The 27,851-nt window shown below is 35.4% G+C and overlaps 1 protein-coding gene across 4 annotated transcripts in view; it reads right to left on the reverse strand.

Moving 5' to 3' along the window:
• Positions 1 to 305: 305 nt before the first annotated feature.
• LOC106155752 (uncharacterized) overlaps positions 306 to 27,851 on the reverse strand; it is a 48,579-nt gene continuing 21,033 nt past the window's right edge. For 3 of the 4 annotated variants that reach the window (XM_013530739.2, XM_013530764.2, XM_087000893.1), the window contains 6 exons: positions 18,284 to 21,730; positions 17,667 to 17,826; positions 8,398 to 8,948; positions 5,109 to 5,451; positions 3,523 to 4,204; positions 306 to 2,099 (listed from right to left, as the gene is read on the reverse strand). In XM_013530739.2, coding sequence (XP_013386193.2) covers positions 1,895 to 2,099; positions 3,523 to 4,204; positions 5,109 to 5,451; positions 8,398 to 8,948; positions 17,667 to 17,826; positions 18,284 to 21,730 — 5,388 coding nt within the window. In that variant the 3' untranslated portion in view covers positions 306 to 1,894. Of the gene's footprint in view, positions 2,100 to 3,133; positions 3,179 to 3,522; positions 4,205 to 5,108; positions 5,452 to 8,397; positions 8,949 to 17,666; positions 17,827 to 18,283; positions 21,731 to 27,851 lie in introns of all 4 variants that reach the window. The other variant, XM_087000892.1, reaches the window with a different exon arrangement.

The following is a 27,851-nucleotide window of genomic DNA, read 5'->3' on the forward strand; positions in this document are numbered from 1 at the left end:
CGACTTCATATGCATCTTTAAAATAGGCTGCAAAATTAGCCTGTCAGACGGGTAATTTGTAAATGTTACCCACCCGGTGTGAAAAGTACCAGCCTCAGGCTGTCGGACCGGCGGCCATTTCATACACTGCTACATCCATTTTACATTTTATGATTGTGTTGTCATAATTTGAGAGATTTAAAATTGTTTGAAAAAATATATAAAAATTCATTTAAAATACTTTTTTTGCTAAGTGCACTACAAAGGAGTTTTAACTGGGGGAGGGAGATGCACTGTGGCATCAAAAGAACAGAGTCTGGAAAAGCTACTTTCCTGTATTCAATTTATTCATATGAATAATGTGAAGATGATTATTCCATACATATTGCTCTCAATATGTTTTATACCAGAGTGCTACAATACTTTTGGCAAGAGGGAGGAGTATACTCCCATAATGTAAAAGACCTGCAATATCTTTTGCAGATTTAATATCTAGTAAGTCACTAGATAATCAAATCATTCAACTCTGAGAAAAGAAAAGACATGCAAAATACTAGCAACATCACTTTCACTTGTGCAGCTTTCTAATCTGTTTTCAGAATCCCATCTAGAGTTTAAAACTCTTATTTCTACTATTTGATAAAACATACTTTGTTCGTAAACTGCAACCAGGAAATTGATAAATTCACTTATGTTTAGACCTAGATGCTGCAAATTTACCTTATTGCCATCATATACTAAATGCATACATTTTGTGTTCAATACAGTGAAACCTTTAATACTGGTTTAAATGGAATAAAATGTGAAATTGTAACCCTATCACCACAGTATCTATATGTAATAAATGAAATATTTCATTTTTTACTACATATATGAGTTATTTCGTATTTATCTGGCGCAAAACTTGTACATAAATATATATATATATATATATAATCATGAAGCTGTTAAATAGACCAGTACAGTTTTCAAAAATAAGTAGGCCCCTATAACATGACCATGCACCTGAAGTGGCATGGTGCATAGCTTATAAGGTAATACTTAATACAAATAACTGTTACAACTTTCACTTCAACTACTGTAAATGTTAAATCTGATCTTAGAGTTTTTATTTTTAAGAATTGCTTTTTAATAAAAGCAATCTTCACGCTACCCTTTATGTATCAAAATCTGAAATTCAATTATTTAGGTTTGCTGGACAAAGCATGTATGCTTTTCAACGACATCACAGTGGTGTTGTACTGTGACTAAGCAGAAATAAAGAATGAGGACTTTGCTTGGTCTTCATAATTCCAAACTGAGTGAACATGTTGGAGGAACAAGGATGAAATGAACTACATTGATTAATATTTTTTGTGCCTAGAGTAGTGTAAATTTGATTAAAAAAGCATTTATACAAAGCCAAAATAACAGTGCTCAAGTAATGATAGTGAGGGAATAAGATAACAAGACTAGTTAAGAAAACAAGTGAATGTCTTACATTTATAATTATTTTCATATATTTGAATTGCATCATTAGGATCTGCAAAATAACCCATTTCAAGCACTGTAGTTATGTCTATACATGAAAAATGCTACTGCAATGTTTACTTCAAGGGATTTCTTTTTTTTAAGAGCCAAAATTCCAAGAACTATCTCTTGATTACAAAAACCTGTACTTTACCAAGAACTACCACCACACAGCACATGCTCAAATAATGCTATTGATAAGTATAACTGATACAAAGACCTATAAAAATGTTCTGTCGCAGATATCAGGTACACACATTCTATTACAATAAATATATAATTTATATGTACTTTTTGGAAGTAATTGTAATTTATGTATTAAACAATTTTGTTCCTCTTTCATATGCAATGCTAACTGCTTTGAAGTTTACAGACAGAAAAAAATTCATTTGCTTGGACAGTTATGCTAAGATTTTCCAAATTTTTCTTCCCATTCTTGAGCAAGTCTGCTTCTCCGTTTTAATGTGTTACTTCCTTCACTTGCTTCTGTCTGCACTGCAGCTGCAGGTGGCACCACTGTCTTTGCAGGTGGACTTTCTACATGGTTGTCTCGTATGGGTTTCTTACTAGCAGAGCCGTCAGTCACTTGCTTGGTACTTTGTCTCAGTTTCCTGGAAGATAAGTACAGAAAAATAACATATACATACATGGATTATTTGCCACTTTGAGAATATTTAGGGGGTAAAGATTTCTTCTTCTCTTAGTATTTCTCTGATAATAGTCAAAATGCCTGCTAAATATACAGCTCCACATAAACCACAAAAATCTGTAAACACTACATTTCAAGGGACCTGGTGTTTTAATTAAAATTATCTAAAGTAAATGTAAGGCTTCCACAATGAATCATGATTTAGACAGAATTCATTATTTGTATGCAGTACATGAAACGGATGCTTGAGCAACTGCCATAAGTGTTTTGTTGATACAGCACATGGAATTTTATGTCCTCCCATTTTGTTTTAAAAGAAAATGTCAAGACTTCAAAATGTTGATGGAAGATGCATATTTTAATGAGAAATATGTCAGCTCTATAATCTTTTATGAAAGTAATGCAATGTTGTAGAATGTGGTAGTGGATATATGCAAAACACCAGCATGCCAATTTTCAGACATAAAAACCTTCAAAATGTTGCTTCATTTTGATATAATATGCTGAATACATAAAATACTATGAAAAAACCCTCAATAAAAAATTCTATAATGGAAATACATATGGAAAAGATTCACCCAATGCGTATCATGCAAATGTTGTATTTACAAGAGAACCTGCATACTCCTGAATCATACTATTATATGTGCACCTCTGCACTACATGCTGGTTTTTATTATAAAAGTTGAAAAGGTCCTTTCCCAATATTTGCAAAGATAACTGGAATAACTTCACATTATTGTCAATACATAAAGGTAAGCAAGACATTTAAAAATCAGCTCTGTGTGCCACAAAGGTTGTCATTCATATCCTAAGTATACACAGGAGGACATGTGACACTGCACCATGACAAATTTCTATCAGGGCATTTTTGTGTGAACATATTACAAGCTGCTCATTGGCACAGTTGCTGACATGCTTCATGCAGGGAATAGTCAATGCTTCACTGGTAGCATGTGTACAAGAACCTGTGGTACTGAGCATGCTAACTCATACCTGTGTGGATGTTACATAGGTTCACTACACTGATTCCATCTGCTTCTGTAAACCAGGGCATGTTTCACTGTTTAAATTTGGTTACATACTGAATTTATAAACATTACTTAGAGAAATTCTTTTTGATAATTCTAGGAAACTTTGGAAAAATGGGCTTGGACTATAACATTTCCAAATTTATTTTTCATCAAATTGTCTTTACAACCCATCCCCAATTTTGATCAAGAAGCTGCAATTCACACAGATGTCTTTTATATATACCTAAAAATTCATAAAATGTTCCTTTCCTTGCTGTAATTTATACCCACCCTTAATACACAGAGACTGTTTTCTCCCTTTTTAATTCAGGTTTTTATTTAACTTCCTGTTTGCAAAATTTCTAGACTTACTTGAGCTCTTGCTCTCTCTGCTGCATCTCCTCAAGTTCTTGATGAATCTTACTTTCCGTCAAGTTCTGAGATTTCCTGAAAGTAAACTTTTCTTGTGTGTTTGTGGAATTGCCTTTCGGCTTTGTCCTTAAAGTGACTCCATTATGCCCATCTGAATGATCTGGGGTCTTCTGAGGCACCCCTTTTTCTATGATCACAACCTCCCTCTCAGCTGGTAGAGGAAGCTTGGGTGAAGTATGTGTCTTTCGCAATTCCTCTTCACGCTCTCTTGCGATCCTAATGTCCCTCTCAATAGGGGTTTCAGGCTGGGGGACATACTTGTAGGAGTTTTGAGGTTCAACATCTTGAAACGGCTTCACCTTGGGAGAGCGTGGGGAAGTCACAGTATCATTCTGAACACTAGAAGCATGGAGGGCAGAGTAGCTCGTGTTTGTCCCAGTGCTATGGGCTGAATCAGTGGAGTTGGCACTGAAAGAATAACCTTCCCTTTTGAATGGTTTCACCTCTTTCTGCCAAGTCCCACTAGGCTGTTGTGGCACGTCCACAGACTTGGTGTCAGCCTCATCTTGGTCACCACAGTCACTGGCTTTACCTTGTGAACCAGACATTTGGCGTCGAAGACGCTGTATTTCTTCCTCTCTTTCACGTTGCTCTCGTAATTCCCGAGCAATTCGACTCTCCCCTAAAAAGTTAAACAATGTAAGTAAACAACTAGAATGAATGTTGAAAATGGTGTAAAATGGAATTCTCAAAGTGCTTTAAATTTTTTTCAAAAACATTTATGTTCAAAAGAAGATGATCCAATTTACATTATCACAATCAATATTTGATACATGTATGCCATTAGTTTAACTTGAATGTTACAGTAATAACTCAATATTTTCAATGGGCAAAAATTATCAAACTTCCAGATACATACTTTTATAATCACAAAAATTCTATTAAATTTTATATATGGCATTTGTGATGCTTTTACTGCATAAAAAAGAACTATAGTGTAGACTGCTTTTTAATTTTGGTTCCGTTCACATGGAAAATCTATTTTCTAAAAATCTATTTTCGGTATCTTGTGATCACGGTCTGTGTCCTGAATACCCCACGGCGTAATTACTGGCAGCGCGAGCGAGTTACTTCCAAAGCTTTAATTAATTCTCGGCTGCGCTTGGAGGAGATTCTGATACCTTGACGCATGTGAGTAGTATCTCTAAGCTGTGAAGTTCATCAGTTTAGTTGTGACGACTCATGCATACAGACGCGTAATATGGCTAGTGGTAGTGCCAAACAAGTTGGAGTAACTTCCTACTGCGCATGCAAGATACCAAAAATAGATTTTTAGATTTTTTAGAAAATAGATTTTCCATGTGAATGGAGCCTTTGTTGCTACCATTCAACGAGAATATTTTAATTTTAAGAAATTATGACTTGAAAAATTCACAATTTTCCACACAATTTTTAACAGAAAGATCGAGTAATTTACCGTACCAACTCTCAAAATCTTTAAAATGATTATAATTATTGGTACGTTTAAGGTAGACACGCATATAAATGTACAAAAATAAAACACAATCAGGGTCAAAACTATCTACCCGGATGAGCAAAATGTTTTCCCTCGGCCATTGTTTCACCACTTGGAGCGCTGGATGTCTTCACTGCTGGTTTTGTAGTTGATGCCACTGGAGAACTAATATGGAGCTTTAAAGATCCACCTGAGGCGGCCTGACTCTTTTCCTTGTGTGGTGCTGAAGAAGTTGGAGGAGATGTTTTCTTTTTTGACTCTTCTATTTTCTGCTGGTAAGCTCTCTCACGCTCACGAGCAATGATCTCTTCACGCTCTCTCTGAAGACGGATTTCTCTTTCAACTATGCTTTCATGCGCTGACAGCCTTTCTTCCTCCTTTTCTTGTCTTTCAAATTCACTCTGTTGCTGCTCCTGAAATCACAAAGCATTTCATGTGAAGGATAATCATACTGTACTTTTTGAGTATGTAATATCCACAATACCTTAGAACTGAGTGTGAGTTACTTTGCCAGTGTATAGGTGTGGCACTACCTGGTCATATGTTACCAGAGCAACACACAGCTTGCTGCCTACAGTTGCTGCTAAGGGATGTCTCGTCACAGATGGAGAGGTATATCACACTGAAAAATTCTCAAAATTTTTTTGCAGTTCCTAAATTTGAATTTTTATGCTACAACTTTCAAAACTATTTGTCTACACAAAGTATACTACTTATTGTAGCTTTTTTAATAACATTTATATGGGCAGAATGTCTAATACTGCATAAGAAAGTTACATATAAAATATTATATAACACATTTATCAAATAAAATCTTTGTGACTGTGTACGTAAATTCAAATGCCCCCATTACTAATGATAAAACCTTAAAGCAATAATAACTCTTCGTTTCGGCCAAAAAATGAATTTTCCTGGAGTAAACAACAATTTTCCCATACTTACCAATGGTTAATGAATCCATTTTTACATTCAAAGTCAGTCCCTGGTTTTTTTCTAAAAAGTTTGGTTTTTTGTTAAAATCTCTTAAGAGATTTTAACAGAGTATAGACATCAATGGAGGTCACGTGGTCTAAAGACAAGTTCAAATATCAGAATAAAAGCTATAACTGCTGTTTTCTTGGTAAAACAGAATATATTATATTTCTATGAGTTATTCACAAGGTTTTTATTGTGAAATAAAGGTCTCATACGAAGAGTTATTATCCCTTTAAGGTACTAAAATAACTAAAAGTAAACCTAACATACTGGCTTGTACTCTTTTCTCTATCAATATCTGCAAATCTGTGCAAGAAACATTGATTTAACAATATCCATGTTAAATGTTCTTAGAAGCTGCAGCAGTATTACCTCATTAACTACCTGCAGCATCTAGTGACTTCAACCTCTCTCTGAAAGCAAACGGTAACTACATTTCCACCCCTCTTGGCTTCCCCAACCACATATAACTGTCACACAATCTCTCACCTGACCAAATGTTAATGAAACTAGGTGGGCATCTGTTTACTGTTCTGCTGTTGCTATACACAATCTTTCATAAAAATTTATTGAATTGAGAATTTAAGTGCCCACTTATCAAATTTAATTTGACGCTGGTCTCATTTAGGTTTCCACAAAGCAAAATTGATTTTTGTATTATTTTGTATATTTGTATACCTTTTTTTTTTTACACCTAACACAATTTTTTTATATTTGTTAATTTTTCGTATCATGCGAATAAAACTAGCCATCAGCACCAAAGTAACAAGTTAAGTTAGCTGTCACCATACATGTCATATGGAAAGCAGAGTGGATCATTATGAATGTTGCTCAATGTAGTCAACAGTCATCAATAAAATGCCAATGTATAACTGCTGGGCATACAATGTACATACATTTATTGGTCTGTCATCAGTGTCTAGCAGCACAACTTATAGTGGGCACATGTTGTCCACTATGTGGTAGTATACATTCTTCTGTTACACTTTGCTGATAATTTTTGCTTATTTATTAAAATATTACTGACAAAATAGGCAAAAGACAACTAACTTTATTGTGATTACTTTAAGGGACAAAGTGTAACATTTTACGCACATGTTAATACTTTTTTCTAAAGTTATTCAGCTTTAACTCAATATGACCTTTTTCAATGAAGCTTTTTTTCAAATATTAAACTGTCGATTTAATCTCTTTCTCATATGGGTATTCTATCAGTTTTATCAGTGAATTTTTTATAATTTGCACATTGGATTTCTATCACATAATGCAAATAATCAAAGCATGGTCAACTTATTCAACATATATCAGGCAGTGCAGAAATGATATATTAGCTCTGAGCGCCTAAGATGGCAGTCGAGCTGTATCCTCCCCAGCGAGGTGAGACCGTCTACAGAGTGCACCAGTGCAAAAATGACCAGGCTTCCTTTGACTTGAATATTCATATTCATTTAAATAAATAAATTACATAATTGTATAACTTCAACCTTCGGGTTGCGATTTTCCAATAAAGATTATTATTATTATTATTATTATTATTATTATTATTATAAAAATACAATTGATCAATACCTTTTACTTTCATCAACATGTAATTACAATCTGCTTGCAACTCCACCCTGTTGATACTAGTGCTTGGCTTATGGACATTTACTATTTCACCCATGTACATCTGGGTTTTAAATAGTAACTATAATTCTTTTGAAGTGGCAGAATTCACCTGTCTCTCAAGTCCAATAAATTATGAAAACAAAAGTGGTCTAACAGGTTCTCCAGTTTCCACTGGGTTCAGTTTACATACCAGATCTTTTGCAGACAAAGCAGGCAATGCCAAACATTGTATCAGCAAGAAAACTAGTACGTTGTGCAATGTAAACATATAAGCAAATAATTTTTACGTTTTAAATGAGTCTTAAAAATTATGAATAGTTTTAAATGAATGAACTAGTTTTATTACATGCCTCCATAGATACAAAAGCAACAATAAGAGGCTGTTCTCTTACTGAAAGGGATTACACAGGAACTGTCATGTGGATGAGAAAGTACAAACCTAAGACAATGCAGATAATAGCAAAATAATGATCACTTTTTAGGCAGTGAACCTAACCAAGGTATACAGAAATCCAGATATCATACATGATGGTTTAACAAAGATGGCAAATTTATTGTGAGAATTTTCAAGCCTGTAGTAGAGCAGCATAAATCATAAAGGAATGTAAGCTACAACCAGACTAATATCAATATCTCATTAATTAATTGCTTAAAAATATAGACTTCATTAACTATGATAGCAAATGGTAGATTTATAGATATACACAACATAATTATCATCATTAGTTCAATACCAATCGTGTATATACATATGCACACTCTCATAGCAATCTCACCTTTTCATATCCAGGCACAGGTTGACTAAGTCCCTGTCTCTTCATTATATGCCTCTCCTCATGCTGGTCTTGTACAACAGAGCTTTCTGCAGACGACATTGGCTTGGAAGACCAGCTGTCACCTCCAGCATTGGTAGGAGATTTGGCAGATGTCGTCTGCTGCTTTGCTGGAGGCTGTTTTGACTGGACACTATGCGGTGTGGGCTTTAGATGCAGTTCTAGGAGCCTGTCTTCCCGCTCTTTTCTCAGGCGTTCTTCACGCTCTGTTGCAAGACGGATTTCCCTGTCTATTGCACTTTCACTGGCATATTTGTCATTGTCTGTGTCAAGGCTTTTAATATTCTTCTCATCCTGGATCATCTCATCTCTGTATTTGAGGCCATCCTCTGAAATGAATGATTCCTCCTTCAGTCTGTTGTCATGCTCCCCTTCATGGTTTTTATGTTTGTGTTGCTTTCGAAAACTTTTTTTTTCTTCTTCTTCCGCAAGTTTTTCTTCCCAGTGCTTTTTTGTCAGGTCTTGGTCTCTGATTGAATGCGATTCCACTTCTCCTGAATGATAAATAACAAATATTATATAATGTTTGTTTTTGATGAACTTTAAGGAAAAATGTAAAAAAATTACTTAATGAGGATTGCAAAATCTGGAAGCAAACTTATTTTCATATATTTTCAAAACTACTCCCCCATTTGAAGGTATTCTGCTTGATTGAAGTACCTAATGCTGTCGTGATTACAGGTATGCCTGGAAAAGATTTTTCAATCAGTAAAGTAGAACTAATTTTCTACCTTTGACATCAATAATTAAATTGGTGCCCCAAGGGAATCTACTTCCCAAGATGGTAATTACATTCTATGAGAGAGAGAGAGAGAGAGAGAGAGAGAGAGAGAGAGAGAGAGAGAGAGAGAGAGAGAGAGAGAACCTGCATCCATTTTAGTGACCTTTCTACAATCTAATGATCCCATAGTGAACACAGGAATACATCAGTTGGTACAATTAAACATGAACTCTAGCAGTAACACCCAGAGTTTCAAATATGTTTTATTTTAAACGGCAATCCTTGGGTAAATACAGGCACAACTAGCTTTACAGTCTATAAAGGTACACACCTTCCAATAAATTACTGACTGGGGTTATGACATGTCAAAAGATAAAAAAGATTCTTATCTCCACTAGGCCTTCTACACAAAGATTCTTATAGGCAATTTAATATTTGTCAATAGAAACCTTTCTTGAGAAGTGTCCAAAGGAAACAAGTCCTTTGGAAGTAAACCATTTAATGAAATGCCTTGATTTTTACGCTATAAATCTAAAATTTCTCACCATTTTATTCAGTTTGACACTGATCTAAAATACTGGCTTTAAGCTTTAAAGCTGATTTGAAACACAATCAAAGTGCAGTTTGTGCTAGTACAGACATCCCATTTTCAAATCAAAAATAAAATCATTTGTGATTCATTTTGCACTACTTTTCATCCTCTTCCAAATCCCAGGGTTGGGAGTCGGGGAGTAATAAATGTCTATCAGTTAGATTATCCCTGTGATCTGAGCATCATTACTGGCCAGACGACACAGGGTAATGTTCTTCTGCATAAAATTCACTAGATATAAAGGTATAATCAGGATGCTATAATGGCAGGATGAGTCAGATAAATAGTATTGGAGATTTACAAGTGTAAAAACTGAAGGGGCAGATGAAATGGATATGTACAACAAGCTGGTTTAACTTTATCTGTGAGATTCACAGCATACAGAGGGACCATAAATTAAAAAGAACAGTGAACTGATTTTTGGTCACTTTAGCTAACTTATAAAATAGCTATTTGAGGTCATTTGTAAATGAGGAATAATTGACTTAACCATATTTAGAATTATCATTAATTAATTTTAAGTAGGAGCTGATTTTTTGGCCTAAATTTGACCAAATTGTTTTGTTTTTTTTTAAATTTGTAATAGTTTTAAACACAAACTAAACATTTGATAAATAAATCTACCATTTCTGAAAAAAAAAAAAACATTTTAAAAATTTTAATGCACAATCGCACTGGAGCTTAGGGTAAAGCATATGCAAGCTTTAATCTCCAATTTTACACCCTTTCTAATTGAGGTGAGATCATTATCAGTTTGTAGCATTTGTGTACCAGACTACCTATCCAAGATAATATAGCAAAATTTGAAATGATTGTTGATATAAGTATGGACTTCAACACCTTTTTTTGTATATTTGTTTAATAAGCAAGTTTTGTGTCTTTGAACATAAACTGAATAAAATACAATCATCATTTTATTTTAAAATAAAAAAAAATAAATCAAGTATTAAAGTCCATCTATGTGCTGTTGAGATGGTAATGATAGCTGCCTTGGCTAAAGAGGAAAGTCTAAAAAAGAAAATGCTATTTTTACCCCAAAAATGCTCGTGTTATGTCATCAGTATAGAATTGCAAGATCAGAGCTGTGGATTTTAACATTGTAACAGGTGTTCATTTTGTATATTTAGGGTGATAACTGTAGTTTTAATTATAAGGTGAACACTATAACCCTACACACTAACACTGCTATGAAATAAAAAAATTAAAAAGACTTATCTTTGGAATCAATAAATATATGTATTAGAAATTTTCGTCCAAACCATAAGGTAATTTCTTTTATTATATTACGAGTTACCTAATACTTATTTAAGATTTCATGCAAGATTAATAGAATAACAACAATTTATCAAACTTCACATTTAATATGATAATTGTCTTCATAAATCTCACCTTGGCAAGAAATTGTTCAATACAACTGCCTTCACCTAGATGTAACCTGTCTGCAGTGATGAATGCTTGTATTCAACATAACCTCACTAGCAGCAGGACTGATGACAATGTTCCAGACACAGCAGCATTGCAATTAAGTTAAAATTCCTCCTCATCATACAATGCCAACATAGTCTGAGTTTAATCTCTGACAGGTGGACATAGTAGATAGCAATTAGTATAAAAACTGGGACTTAAATGAGGAAAATCTTATTGAATCAAACTAAATGAATCATGTACTTTTATAAAATCTTATCCAGCATAAGAAGAATACATCACATTGTCAAGTAACAGTGTTGGATAATAAACCTGATAGCCCAAACAATAAACAAGGGACAGCTTTTTGGCAATGACATCTTCAAATATTGTTGGCAAATTTCATCCATAGAAGGTTTCAGAGAAAATTAAGGCAGTGTGTAATATAACATTAGGTGAAATAAACCCACAGCGTCTGCTGCAGGCAATGATGCATGTACTGCCAGGAGCTCTGCAGTATTTAGATCACAATGGAGCATGGATGAGTGGCTTTCTATATGATGGCTTGACATAGAAAATAACGTTACAAGCTGAACAAAAATATGACTGTGGAAACAAAATACAAAGCAGCAAAAGTCAACTCCAGAGGTGTCAACATTTCTTCTCTGTATAATGCATAATAAAACAAACAGTTCACCACAGTCCACATGACAGAAGACTTACCTTGAAAATATAATTAGACATATATAAAATAAATGTGAGATACTAAAACATCTTTATTTTATTTGGTCTAAAACTTCATTGAAATAAACAACATTCAAAAGAAAAAGCCAATCCTAAATTGCCTCACATATAATGCATAATGCTAATGCCACAGTGATATGTATATGGCATGTTTTATGTATAAGAATCAGTTGACATCATCAACTCACCATCTATATCAATATCCACCACCATAAAGTACAGTTTTGGTGAATGCGGTGGATCATATAAGTCCATCATGTTGCTCATACAGTAGACACACACATTTATATAGATCTCCTCCCTGAACTACTATCACAAACAGTGGATCCTGGACCTGGGAACTGTTGTCACCTGTGGAGATAGGCAGTGTTCACCTGTCTACTCTCAAGCTCATCCAGACATGAACAGTAAACATCAGTACAGGATCCATAACTGGGCCTGCTATTATTTTTTTCCTGACTAAATAACTCTATAATGGTCTTCATCCAGTGTAATTGAGGTTAATGTCACGGGATGACAAGTCAGTGGTCTCTCCCGCCGCTGCCTAGATCTCACTCTCTGCTAACCAACCTAGCATGACTGCCTCCATATAAGTGGGCTAAACATGAATAGAATATCAACAGAACATTGCCAGTAATTTCTCCCTGCATCCCATTATACCTGCTGACCTCTTTACAACTACAGGTGACAAAAGTGGAGGATTTGCCTCTCCACATTCCAGACTTTCTCATTCAAATAAACTCTTCGCTTATTCATGTAATACATGTATGTGCTCTGCCAACATGATGGAGCCTTTCAATAAATAATTAAATCCAACGGTACACCCAATCTGCCTCCAGAAAATAAATCTCCTATGAATCATACAGAGCATGGAAGGCATTCAATCCAATTAGAATTTTTTGCATAAAATTAATAAGGTCTTGGTTCCTTAGTTCTACCAGAGTCGGTCAATGTTGTGTCATTAGGGCTAAAATGTACATGCCCAGCATAGACCAGCACTTGTATCAGAGCCTAGATCATAGATTGCAGTCTAGCAATTGCACCACCTGGTTGAGAACTTAAAAAGTTTCCAGAACTTCTGCCACGGAACCTAATACTTGGTGTTCAGCTAGTAACTGTTAGGTGTTCAGTTCACATGCAGCACTGCTGCAGCTCAGTTTTAGGTTTACAATAGGATATGTGAACAAAGTCACAAAGTCAAGACCTGACTCCTGTTGACCTACACTATAGTGGAATAATGTTCTGATGTTGTTAATGCTTTAAAAAACTTGTTTATTTTACCTTTCATGCCTTGGCAGAAGTTCAAATTTCCTACATCACCCAAGCATGTCACCAACCTCTGCAGTGAGGCTTAATTGCTTTATTTCCTAATTTGCTTTGCTGCAGTAGACTTTGAATCACAGCATAAACCAATCAAAGAAATATAAAAATAATTGATACATTCTGTGGTGATAGGTAAGAACTGGCTACGAAATCCACAAATATTTTTGATGTGTTGCAAGGTGTGGGACATACTCAAGCTTACAAATGCACATGTAAGGTTATTTCTAAATAAATTACTTAACAATCCTCTTACTGACACTGTGGTCAAGTGATGTGGTTGGTGGTCACATAAATCTTGAGAAGTTTATTAATTGTACCTTATATTGTGTAAAAAGCTATGTCAAGAAAAGGATTATAACTAAGGTCTATTGCATTCCTGTAATCTATTTAACATGAAACATTCTAACAGAATCAAGCATGGAATCTAATTTAGAGTCAGTTTCTATTCCAATAATTACAAATCATTTCTTGCCAAGTTGTAAATACAAAGATGTGATTATAGTTCACCTCTGAGATTATATGTCCAATATATTAAAAAATGACACAGGGATACCTTTATTTTACATTCCCATTTCAGATTTACTATTAACAGTGGCTTTGATTAAAAAAATTGATTGATAATTATAATGCAAACAATATGAAAAATATTTAAATTTAAAAATACAAGTCAGTCAAAGTTGCTACTTGGTCAGTGTGCCATTTTCAGACAAACGCAAGATATCATGGTGGCACCTAAGTTCCTTCCCTAGCTTAGCCAAGTGTCAAATGGTTTCACTGTCCACTGGGTTTCACTGCCCACACAGTGACCGATAAATAAAAATAATTGGAGGTTCCACACTACTGCAGTGTGTGCTAAAATTGAGAACCTCCATATCTAATATCTTAGATCAGAAAATGGAAGTAGTGTCTGCAACAATGTAAATTGTTTGTGATAATTGTTGTAAAAAAAGGTTTACTTTACTAACTTGAAAATTCACTTTACTTTACAATACCAGACATGCTGAAAACTTTTCAGAATGGCTGGACATTTGGACCGGCAGTAATGAAAAATTTGCCGGACCGAATGGATTTTTGTCGGACCAAAAATCACCCTTTCCGTTTGAGACAGATACTACCAGTATGATTAGGGTAGCTTACTTTGTTTGTTTGTGAATGTGATAGGTTAGAAATGGAAGGGAAAAATGCTTTGGGTTTTATATAATTTAATTAGTGAAGTTTGTCAAATGATATCTGTAAATTCAAAACTGCTGCTCTTAAAACTCTTGTCGGTCTTTTGGACTGACCAAGTCCAATTTTTACCGGTACAGACAAATTTCCCCGGTCATGACCGATCGGTTTCAGCATGTCTGCAATACAGTGATAGTGTTGGCAATCAAGTCTATCTCAGAACTCAATTATGATTAAGAACTACTAAATATAACCTGTCATTGCTGCAAAGGATGCAATAGTATGTATTGAACTATCCAATTTTAAAATCCTTTAAAGGCATACTTTTAAAACTTCAAATAATAATATTGATAATAATAAAAATAAACATAAAAACAATACTAATAACAATAATTGCAGTACATAGCAATTGTGTTTTTGAGATGTTATATACATAGAGGGCCAAAGCTGCTGCATTCATTTGGCTATATAGAGACAACACCCAACAGAAGTGGCACAACTGCAGATGGAGACAAATCTGTTTGTGACAATCATCTGCTTGTGTATCTGTGCCTGTGTGCGTGCAGGTCACAACTGACCACACAAATTGTACATATGTAGTTAACTGACACACCATATAACAACACACACACCAATTTGCATGTTTATAAGCCACCACTAGACCAACACAGTTTGACCTGTAAGCTGACACATTTGACCAACTTCCCAGCATCTCTCTCTTTTTAGTATTCTGTTTGAATTTTAAGATGACAATTTTGACCTTCAAGTAGGGGAACAGCTTTTAAAATCCCTTTACATTTCTTTAACTGTTTGCTTAAAATATTTTATATGTTTGCACTTGTCAATTTTCAGTAACAGAATTTGTAACTATCATGTTAAATATTAAGGCAAACAGCCACAGCATGACTGTACTAAAGCTGTCCCTGTCCAGCTAGTGTGTACTTCCCATTGTGTTAGAAAAGACTGCTCCAAGGTGAAAGGAAACCAGGCATTGCTATTCACAAAAAACATTTGAGGTTTCGTGTTCAGTTTATATTTTGTTTTTGAATGAAAAGAAATGACTAAAACTACCTATCCTAGCATCAAGTCATGCATACAAATGCAACACCTGAATGTTATATGAAAAAAAAAGAGCATGACTGTCATTTTAAACCACATTGGATTCCTTATAAAAATTGAGTTTATAGAAGCCTTAAAAGGCTTCTAGGTTCAGATGTAAAAATAGGGATGGGCTTGCTTTGACTGATATGATTTGGATGTCTCAATTAGAGCTATAACAAGATGTGCCAGTAGTCATGAAATGTGCACATTAAAATCTAGTGAATTTAGTTTATTCAGGAAAGTTAGACTAGTTTCTACAATTGTCATATTCATACTGTAACAGATATTTTTATGAGGCAGACAAGTGACATTTGCAATAACCAGGATAACAATGGAGGGGAAGGGGGGGTAGTGGGGAGAGGCAATAGAGAAGGAAACTGTGTGTGTGTGTGTGTTTGTTTTTTTTTGTTTTTGTTTTTTTTTTTTGGCTTTTAGAGTAGTTTTAAGTAAGAAATGCATGAAACCTGCTTATCTGGGTTTAAGGGAATTGAATAGCAACTAGTATCTGTCAAAATGGTTACGGGATTACAGTTCAGGTTTCTATACACCGATATCAAATTTTGAGAAACTTAAGCAAAACACTCATGCTGTAAGTACTCTTTACCTACAAAAAGTTGCAATCGTCCATATCAGACTTTGCAGTCACAAGATAAATTTTGTTATCATATCTCACCTTTGTTAACATAAATGTACAGTTTCTCGGGTAACTCCAACTGTCTGCCAGGATGTATTTTATTTATCTTTTTCCATTCATCTATGTAGTCCTGTCTGAGTTGTCCAAACAGTTCATAATCTATATCAACCCTGCCTTCCTCTGTAAGTCTAACAGCACTCAAAGCCCATTCAGGCTCTACAGCTATGTCTTTTCTACCTGACATGGTCTTACAGTGGACCTGTAGCTTTCTACACCCAAACTGTCTGTCTCCACCCGGAATGTCAGTCTACACACACAATACTACTGTTTAACCAGTGGTTAATCCAAATGGTACTGTGACAGTAATCTTCAAGTGATAGGTACTTCAGAAAATCTGTACGCAAATTACAGTCCTACGTGGGAATATGTAATGATAAGAGAGAAGATACCTGGGCCTTTTTTATGCCTCTTTTATAATCCCTTCCGGCAATGATGCTTCAATTTAAACATGTAGACGCCCAGGTTCGTTGCAGAACAATTAGTAAAGCACCTGAAATAATCCTAATCCTGGCTCAGTGGTTTCTATTCAAATCTGCCACACCACACTGAACTGAGCTTATGAATCATTATCTGACACAATATCTTTCCTGTTTTCAAAAATATGTCTAATAGAGATACGTCATCAACCAAAGGTGGAGATATGCCTTCATGATTAGGTGCGGTTACGTAAAAGCTAGAAAGCAAAAAAATATATCCACTTATCTCCTTATTAAGAGAAACAAGTTTATAACAGGTTAAGTTTATTATTCTAATATAATAGTATTGTTCAATTATCCATACAGAATATCAAAGTAGTGCTGGTAACATTACAATAAAGGACAAATGAGTAAACATAAATGCAACCTACATTCATAACACTTCAGCTGTACATAATACATGTGGAAATATAATAGCAAAACTGCCTCTGAGCCAATAATATTACAATAACACTGAAAATCCACCAATTATGTTGAGATATCCATGGCAAACAAGAGCTAGTAGGAGTTGAGGAGCACAGGATTTTACAGACAAGTTTTTCAAATGTGGAGATTGTATGGAACCCATTATAATATACAACATCTAACTCTATATCTTACAGTGACACACCTGTGCAATTCTAAACAACCTGAATGTAAGTTTCTATGCTAATTCCTACCAAGCAAAACAAGGTGAAACATGTCAGTAAACTTGCAAACTTTGATGTTTGTCTTTGTATACAGGCCCTAGTTTAAGAGATTTCTGTACATAGTAAGATGGCGGTACCCACAGGCATTGTGTCATATTGTCTCTGTACATCAATCTGTTGCTGTAGTCAAATATTTAGCATACTCCATGCAACTTGTATTACAACATTAAGGTAGAATATAGAGGCTACCTTGAAAGGTGTTAAATCTTTCATATTATATTATATGCTTCTTAGTTTTTAAAAGTTTGAGAGATTAAGAAATATCTAAAAAAGACATGTGGATGATACAGCTTGTATTTACCTTGAGCCTTGGTCTTGGGGATTACATCTGGCTGCGGCTTCTGAATCTGCTTCTTGCGTTCTTCATACCTCTTCATGCTGTTCAGTGGTTTCCCACTGGTGGCTGGCATTGGGGGACTCTCTGGAACCCCTTTCCATGTGGCAACTTTCTTTCTCCTCACCTGTGGTATAGAAAAGAAAATTTCATTCTTATTTTTAGAATATAAGCAAATGTATTATATCAAACTGATCATGTTGATTTAATGCCAATTAATGTAAGTAAATTAATGTAGGTCATATCCCCATGATGAAGGGTTTTGTGTACCTTTGGCACATATTCTTATTTTGATCATGAAACCCAACAAGTGTAAACTCAGTGTGAAATTTATCTAAAAACACCAAGTTGATTAAATAATCCTGATAAAGTGTAAAAAACAAACAGCATAAGCCACTGGACTAATAAAACTTTTCAATGACCTGTCAAAAAAGTATTCTTTTGTTGACAATGTTGCTTAGGAATGCAAATAGCAAAAAGCAAATAATGCTTCACATCACCTTCTTTTTAAAAAACTAATTTGTAGAAGCAGTATTTGTAGAAGCACAACAAACAGAACAGACTGGCAACCTTCCAATACTCACTTTCATTTGTGAGATAAGTTGCTTTCTTTCCTTCTCCAGTTCATTTTCCCCAGAGGTGACTTCCACCTCCTCTTTATGGAAAACATGGGAAGGTTCCACCTCTCTGGCAATCTCCATGGCCTTATCTATAGCTTTCGTATTACGGGGTGGCTTGGGAGGAATGGACGTAGTTTTACTTTGTGTGGTGCCAAAACTGATGACATCAGGTGGAATGATTGTAGGGCTGTCGTCATCTCCACCTAGTGTGAACTTGGCTGGCTGTACTGGAGACAGTGGGGAGACAACTTCATCTGGCTTCTGGCCAGGATCTTGTATATTAATACCTGGTTTATTATTTCCTTGTGTCATTTCACCTAAACCAACCAAATCTGGAATGGACTTGCACTGGTTTTCTGGGAAATATTCCTCCCGACCTGTTGCCTTGGGGACATCAGTTCCCTGATTATCCCCACTTGTCTGCTGCTGTGAACTGTCCATTGCTTGGAAATCTGGAATAGATTTACACTGATTCTCAGGAAAGTACTCAGGTGTATCAGTTATTTTTTTTACTGGTGGACTGTCAAGTTCTGTTAGGTCCGGCACAGACTTGCACTGGTTTTCTGGGAAATATTCATCAGCGATGGCAGGTTCAACTTCATCTCGTCCAGATATCACATCCCCAGTGGAAGTGAGCACAACATTTGTCTGATCAAGTGCTGTTAGATCTGGGACAGACTTGCACTGGTTTTCTGGGAAATATTCATCAGCCATGGCAGGTTCCACTTCATCTCGTCCAGATATCACATCCCCAGTGGAAGTGAGCACAACATTTGTCTGATCAAGTGCTGTTAAATCTGGGACAGACTTGCACTGGTTTTCTGGGAAATATTCACTTGACTTCTGCTGAGACTGTTGAAAGTCTTGAGATTCTGGGAGAGTTTTCTCACAGATTTCTTCTGGCTCATCTAATTCTGTTAGATCTGGGACAGACTTGCACTGATTTTCTGGGAAATATTCCCTGGAGATGTGCACTGCTGTCCCATCTTCAGTTTCATCTTGTTCAATCTCACTGCCATCAGATACTGGTATGCCTGTTTCAACAGGGAAATTGATATCTGGTTTCAGTTCACTTTTGATCTCTTTAATAATGTGGTCTTCCTTTACCCCATCATCTTCCGTTATATCATCTTTTCCATTAGAGCTGTGAATTCCACCATTCTGAATTACAGCCCTGGCATAGGCATCATCTGCAACAAGTTCTGCAAGCATTTCAATACCTGCTTGTTTGTTTTCTTCCACAACAGCCACTGACCTATCACTGTGATCATTCCCACTGTCATTCACAATGAAATTCAATGTATTGTCTATAAATATGGTGGGATCTTTCTTTACCAGAGCTATGGGAGATATGGGTTCCTCTTCTATGGAGACAGGGCTGTGACTTCTGGCAACAGGGAAGTCCTCTTTCACATCATCAATACTCCCATCCAAGCTGTACCCTTGAAGCTCCTGGGGTTCAGTCAGCCCATTCTGTCCATGGCTAGGTGCTGCTTCATTTAAGACAACATGTTCCACTGGGAGTAGCACTATGTCACCAACCTGTTCCATATGGGATATGTCTCTCCTCTGAGCTACTTCTGATTGTATCTGATCCTCTTCAACACCTTCTTCCATATCATGGAGATTTGGGAGAGATGCATCATGTTCTTGCATTACAGGTAAGATTCTGTGCTCTTCCACTCCAAGTTTATCTTCCTCTTCTTCTTTCTGTCCTGTTGGTGAAACTTTCCGCTTTATGGATACTGGCTGAATTTCGTCCTCACTCACTGACCCACTGGACCTAACTCTTGCCCCTCCTGTAGCAGTGACCAGCGTTGGGACAAAATCAAAGCTCTGGTCAGCAACTGAGTCCATATCAGCAAAAAACTGGGCACGGAGATTGGCCAATTCGTCTCTGCAAGCTTTTTTATTCTCCATGTCTTGCTCTTCTTCAGATGTTACAGGATTAAGTTCAATGTTGGTCACTTCTTTTTCAATATCAACTGGATGTTCTACCCTCGATTTTGCAACTTGTGGAATAATCTCATCTTCTTGGCATGACTTGGCATTTGTGTCTGTGGAATTAGGGGCAAGAGGTGGAGGGAAGTCTCTAGTAGGACTTGTTTGGGGCAGATAGCCCACAGATTTCCAAGATATTGCCTGGCTGGCACTCCCAGGGCTGGTAAATTTTGGTGGAGATACTATATGAAGGTAAGTTGTGGGTTTACTTGTCACTGATGCCTCAGTTGATTGACCCTTAGGTTCTTTCTCTTCATGTGATGTTTTCATTGGATCAGAACTAGAACTATCTAGGAACAATGGAGATGGAGAAGGCGAGAGAGATGGGGAGGTTGAGCCTGGGGAGCTAGAGGTTGAACCTAAAGTGGTTGTGCCTAAACTATCCTGTTGCAGCTTTTGTAGTTTTGCCTTCCGCTTTGGTCGATCAGGTTTTACAGGAGCTTTCCTAGGTTCAGCAGATGCCAAATGAGATTGGTGTTTACTTGAGTCTGAAGAACTGATACTGTTTGACTTGCTGGCTTCTTTGTCAGACCCCTGGCTTGGTGGTGATGTTGGCTTGTTGTTGTTCTTCCACTGCTGTTCTGTAGAAACTGGCTTTGGTTTGGGTGCCTCTTCAACAGGGATTTTGACTGGTACAACTTCTGATTCAGTCTCCTTGGTAATACTTTGCTTTTGGTCCTGATGTATGTCACTTTGATTTGACTGTAAGATCAAACTGGTTCTTGGAGCTGGAATTGGTTGCTGTTTTGGTTTATTACCCTCTCCTTGACTTTGTGCAGTACTAATCTTTTCAGGTGTTTGCCCTGGGTGTGACAAGACAAATTCCTTTATTTCTGGAGTAGATTTTTCATTAGTGCTATCAGTTTCTTTTCTCTCTTCTGAATCCTGACATGTATTTGCTATTGTAATTTGTTCTTTTAAAACTGGTTTTGAGTATTCTGCTTCTTTAGGTTTCAGTATGAATTCACTGTCCTCTGAATCACTTTCCTTTTCTGTATTAATGAGTATGCTTGTTCCAGGCTCTGAGGTATTTAGTTTTTCTTCAGATTTCAATTTTCTTGAAGCGCCTTCATTCAAATCTAAATGCTGCACATGTAAAGTTGAACAACTGGCAGTTGGGGTAGTGTCCTTAGTATCTGATAGCAAATCTTCTTCAGATCGGAATTTCCTTCTGCTATATTTAAAGTCTTGGTCTCTTACTGGTGTTTCAGTTATGTCATTTGCTTCTTTTCTCAATGTTTCAATGTTTGCAGATCTTCGCCTATATTTCGCAAACCTATCCAGTGGGTCAGCAAACTCGCCTGGAATTCTTTGTGGAGTTACTCCTGCGTAGCTCCTCCTGTTGTAGCTTGGTCTGGTTCTTGTTTCTACTTGTTCCTCAGGCTGGGCGGTGTAGTCTGCTGGGTTTTTCTAAAATTGAAAAATTTTTTTTTCTTGAAGTCCCATTCAAAAATTATCTATATAAATTACTTTTGAAGCCATGGTCAACAACAAATTACTTTTCCATTATATATACAAATACAAAGAAAATACCAGCGACCACAAGAAAAAAGTCCAGTCCATTACTGGTACATTCCTACACAATTCAACTTAACACTTCCTTCAATTTCATAATTGAAAAGATATTATGTATACATGGGTACCCAAACCTTAGTCAACTTCCAATGGAAGCCTCAGCAACCATACTGTTAGAGTTGGCAAAAAGTAAAACACATCACACTTTCTCTTTGACAGGGTAAGATTTATTACTCAGAAACACATTTACGCACTAAACAGTTCAGTGTAACTTATGACAACAAGCCAAACATATGAAGCAGATTATTAAGATATTATTAGCTTATAATGGACATTTTAGGCACTCTCTGCTACATACACTGGGCCAGTTCCCCACTTTGATCACAGAACAATAGGAATATATGACCTAAGGACCCACAGGCCTTTCCTATGCCCACAGTGCCAACATTTATTTCATGTTATGTATGATGGCATAACAAAATGCACCAACACTGCCATGCTAACTAGTTTGAATAGCAATATCTGCCTAATCCCTTCAGTTTCAGCACTTGAGACAAGCTCAAAGGTCATCCACTTTTTTCTATCATTCTCCTCGTCTTTGAATAAACTTGTTTATTCAATTACTTAAACTGGTCTATTTTTCAAGTTTCATAGGTCAATAAGACGGATAGGGCATTATTATACATTTTGTAGCCTCCTACTAACAGGGTAGTTCTCACCCCACATAAATACTTAACAAGACTGACATTATACAAGACACCATGATGCTGAGTTAAGTTCTAATACATCACTGAGTCAGACACTTGAAAAAGTCTATTCCAACACAGTGACACTTCAACATTGAAATCAAAATGGACATCTATATGATTCTGTAATACTGACAACAAAAGCACAGGAGCTGAACTTTTTACTACCTTATCTATCATATTATATATATTACTCTCTTAATGGGTCCACTGCATAACGGCAAGTGGCTATAGCATGGTCTGTGGCCTACTGTTACCACAAAACTGGTTTCAGTTGATGATTTCGCCTCAGTTGTCCTATTGTTGATGAAAAGAACTGCAGGTGTACAGAGACTAAAGTGCCAAAGTGGTGTACATTACCTTAACACTTTTTTCTTTTTTAAACTCACTTAAAATAGACAATGTGCTTTTACCAAATTAACCCCCTAATATAGCCCAGACTAAGATAAGTTTCCTCCTAAGCCTCATCTTAACACTATTATAATAGTTATGGTAAGACTAAGGCCTACGTTATGCTTATTTTTTATATACATGCATGCTTAATAAAGATGTGTGCACAGAATTTTCAAGAAACTTCCTTCAGAACTAACCTTTGATACCCCCAGAACAACTTTCCTGCGTCTAAACATCTTCTGAGCCTTAACTGTACAAAAAGCAACAGGCAGTATTGTTCAGTCGTTTAACCAGATGTGTATAAAACAACCAGCGAATTACAACAATCTGCATGCCATCTCGTTTATGAATTAATCAGCTCTGCCTGTATACAGTTCATAAAACAGAAACTGAACCGCTTGTGGTAAAAATAAAACTCATGCAAATCTTACATGTAAATTGAGGTTAAACTGTTCTGCATAAAGTACAGACCTGCCTATTTTCTATGCATTAAAACAAAATGTTTTAAGGTCAAAGATCCTCTGCCTTAGGCATGGAAGAACGTGTTGAAATGCTACACATCCACCATTTCAAAAACATATTTACTGCATTAATTGTCATTCCATTTTCATTTTTGCTACAAGGTATTAAAACTGATGATATTTTAAGACAAGTAAAATCTTCTGACTTGTGCTTTTAGGTCATAACATTTTTAAAAATACAATATCCTACTTTCAAAATAATTCAAAACTACTCAGTTATTTTCTGTTAGTCTTAACATAAACATATTTTTTGAAAACTACTTCTTAACAATTTACACTGCCAGATCTGATAATATCATGCCATACAATCAGAAGTATAAATTACATAAAAAAGCTACACTAAATAACCATCAACTACAGGTGTCTGCTACAAATTGGGCAAAGTAACTTATGATTGGTGTATAGTCCATGTGAAGGCTATCATTACTCATATCAAAAAACAAAACACGCATCATGATCATTTAAGCCAATTCACTGATATCATTCAATGCATAATAACACATTATCACCGATGAAAAATAAAGGGGTTCTAATGCAAGCCTCTACCCATGCTGTGCACATTAAATTTGTATTACCTTCACTTGCAGTACTCCACATGTAGCTATAACCTGCCTCCGACCTGCAGCCTGTCTAATGATATCATCTCAGTTTATTTTACATAATATACTTAAACACTGTCACTAGTCTGGGTTAACTTTTGTGGATATAAAGTTTAAGAGATAAATGCACATTAAATGGGGCTTTAGTGACATTCTCTTTCAAGTTGCTGCCATTCAGATTATATGCTTTAAATGGTTACTATAAAATTTCTACTGTTAACAGCAGCTATAAATGTATAATGTGCATTTAAATACAAAGAAAATTGTGCAAGCATTAAAAAAGAAAAAAAATAAATTATAAGGTTACAAACAGCCTCTGAAACAACTAATTTGCAGAAAAATATTAAGATACTTAGTTGAAAATAAAAATTAAAATTAAAGGTGATACAACTAGAAAAAAAGAAAAAAGTTTAAACTTGAAAGTACAACCAAAAATGAATCCCCTTTAAATCAACATTATAAACAGTCTACAAAATCACTAAAACTTTTCTAACTTGAGAGCAGTACAGTATCACCTACTACTGACTGTGTTGTACATACCTTGCCTTATTCTGGCTGAATGTCCAACTTATAATGAAAGGACTTCCAAATCTTTTCATTTTATTAAGTTCCCCTTTATGCGTCACTACCAAAAATTCAACTCATGTCTTTAGTAATAAATTAATTGGTTGCACAAATTAATAGTGCCTTCCATAACTTTGGTTAGTTTTCCTGTTTTCTCACAGGTGTTAACTACAGGTGAACTGGTCAGTCATCTTTCCGGTCACCTCTCAGATGCTCATGGTTGCCTTAGTCATCTTCAAGGGGCTTGCAAGTGTTTCCTGGGGTGTGCTGGGCATTTTTTTTAAAATTTAATAATTTTTTTTTGTAAAGATTTTGTTAAATATTGCTCTCGCTCTCTTTCAGATTATGGAAAATAGTGATATCATGGAGTCCTGCACATGGAAATTATTGCCAATCATGTCTGTCACCATAATCATATTATAAGACTCTTGGCTATGTTAATTTGGCTAGATTAATTTCTAATACTGATTAATTTTTTTTTTTTGAAGTACAACCAGAATGACATATTTCTGGTTTATCTTTTACTGGGACAGGCTCAACATGAAGTATAGGAGTGTTGTTCAGAATGTGTCCCAAACCAAGGATAATGCTTTGAATAACTAGTCAGACAGGTTTCCAATTCCAGGCGTTCCATTTAAAGGAGTGCACAAAACTGCTTATCAAGGTGTTCCTTCAGGTTTGCTGACCAAATACCCAACTCTTTTCTAGTTATTTTTAGCAGTGGTGACCAGAATAGGTCCTTGTTTGACAAATGTACTTGCAAGATGGATGTCATGCACCTAGAACATTCTGTGCTCAAGTCCAAACTTCCTTACCTGTCTATGACTTGACCAAATGGAAGGCTAATATAATCAGAATGTTGTGCAGATTTACTCATAAATATTCTTTATTTTCCACTATTTGTTTCTTATTTTGAACAAGATTGTGTGCCATTAATGAGCATTTATTACAAATCATTAGAAGACTGAGCACAAGAGCCATGCCAAATATCTGACATGCAAGGTAAAGGTAGATGGTAAGTAATAAAATCTATCATTTCTTTGTAACATACTGTTCTGGCTAATGTCTCTGGACATTACATAGTTTACATATTATTTCAACCTTTTATCCACATAATGAAGTCCACATTTATTTCTCTGTTGTAAATATTCTAATATAACTACTTGCAAATGCCAAATGTGCACCATCTTTAGCAACTTTACCTCTAAATGAACTGTGCCTTTTACGGAAGACTACATTTATCCAGTAGGTCTCAAAGAAGGCTATATAGCTGGACAACAGGTCATTGGAAAACTGACCTTCCTTTCACATAGAGGTGTACCTCTTCACACATCACTGATTAGCTAACTTTTAAAACCGCCAAATACTCCAAAAAGCATTGTTTAAATATTAATTGTCTATACGAAACTTACCCAATGGTGTTGACTTCAGTATTTATCTGATGTATACAGCTCTTAAACTAAACTCTACATAACAATGTAACACAATCCTTTAAATATTCTTATATTTCACAAAGCTAGTCAAAACCATTCTTGTATACAAAAAGTTTATTTCACAGTATCAAAGACTCACTGGGTTACTTCCCTGTCAGCTCTAGTGTGCTGGTAATATGGATGGCCCTCTGCATAACAAACTCATGTATGATCTTACTAGTCAAGGCTTTCTACACTCCTACTTGTAACCATTGCTTCATCTAGATAAGCTTTCCAGTCTGCCACTTTATCAAGATTCAACTTATGCTTGGAAATTGCTGTTTAAGAATCCAATTTTGGGTACGATATTTTAATAAAGGAAATATCCTGACCACCTAATTTTTCAAAATTGTCTTTCTTAATTTCATAAATTGGACTTTGCTTTTACAACCTTTTCAGCTTTATTTTAAAAAAATCACGCCAGACCTATTTACTTTCTCATCTTCTCTGACCTTACAAAGCATAATGGCTGAACGACTTTTTTGAGGAAAAAAAAATACAACAAGATAACCTTTGCTGATGCATGGGGCATTTATATGTTTTAAAAAGTCATTATGTGCCTACGTTCTTCTATCTCAGGCCCTTCAGCTGTTTAAAAAATAGAGGAAGTCACTAAGACATAAAATGGCTTTCAATGACAACCAAATCACAGATAATCATCTAAAATAGATGAGACAAAGCGTCAGCTCAATATCCAGAGGTAGTTACTCAATCCATATTATTACTCATTATATCAGTTTTTTTAGAATACTCTTTTTAAAAACCTAATAAAGCACTCAAAACCTTATATTGAATCTCAAGCCTCATTTACTTTATTGTATTGTAAAGAAGCAGCTCAAACCAAAAAAAAAAAAAAAACTGTGTAAATTTAAGTTACCATCTTGCTATTTTGTAAGTGTTTAATCATATAGCATTGGTAAAGCAATGAAAGCAGAACACCAAATCAAATATAATCTGATTTCTTAATAACAGCCTGACCCCCCCCCCCCTTAATCTTCTGATTACTTTTGCCAAAAAGTGTGCAACAACAAAGGTAGCAAAATGTTTTGACTTATAATGTACCTGTGTAATAAATTGTGGAATTACTAAATAATAAATGAATGATGCTGGCTTTATCAGTAAAGGCCCAAGTATTGAATTTGGCATGCCTGTAACTGTGCATGTTTATACAAGAAGAAAATATGTAATTTATGGTATTTTGAATTTAGAATGACCTACAACATGGCCTAATTTCAAATGTATTTTCATTGTAGGAAATATAAAAAGCAAAATATTGAGAACACATATTCTGCATGGTCTCCATTTCCGTAAACTTCAGTGCACAACCTTTTTCAAATAAAGTTGAATATTATCAGTTCTCAACAGCAATTCATAGTTCTATTACAAAAGCATTCTCATGATTCAAACACTGCTTTAAGCATCATCTGATTTTTAGCACTCTTTAAAAGCATCATACTTTGACTTTTATAATGAAATTTATCATGAAGTCACACAGTCAACATCTAAATCTATATGGGTTTTGAAAATTTGATAAACGGTCCTTATCATTTTAAGCCTTAAACTAAGTCTCCAAACAAGTCCATACAGATTGATTAGCATAAAAGACTTACAATACCATTAAGTACCTGAGTTGACATGCAGAGACATTCCAATGTTACTTACCCAATCTGTTTATATAAAGAAATATCTAATCAATACAGGCAAGAAAGCTTTTACTTAAT

Source organism: Lingula anatina, chromosome 1 (assembly GCF_051362555.1).
Source record: "Lingula anatina isolate TDL-2025a chromosome 1, LinAna3.0, whole genome shotgun sequence".
Classification (NCBI taxonomy): Eukaryota; Metazoa; Brachiopoda; class Lingulata; order Lingulida; family Lingulidae; genus Lingula; species Lingula anatina.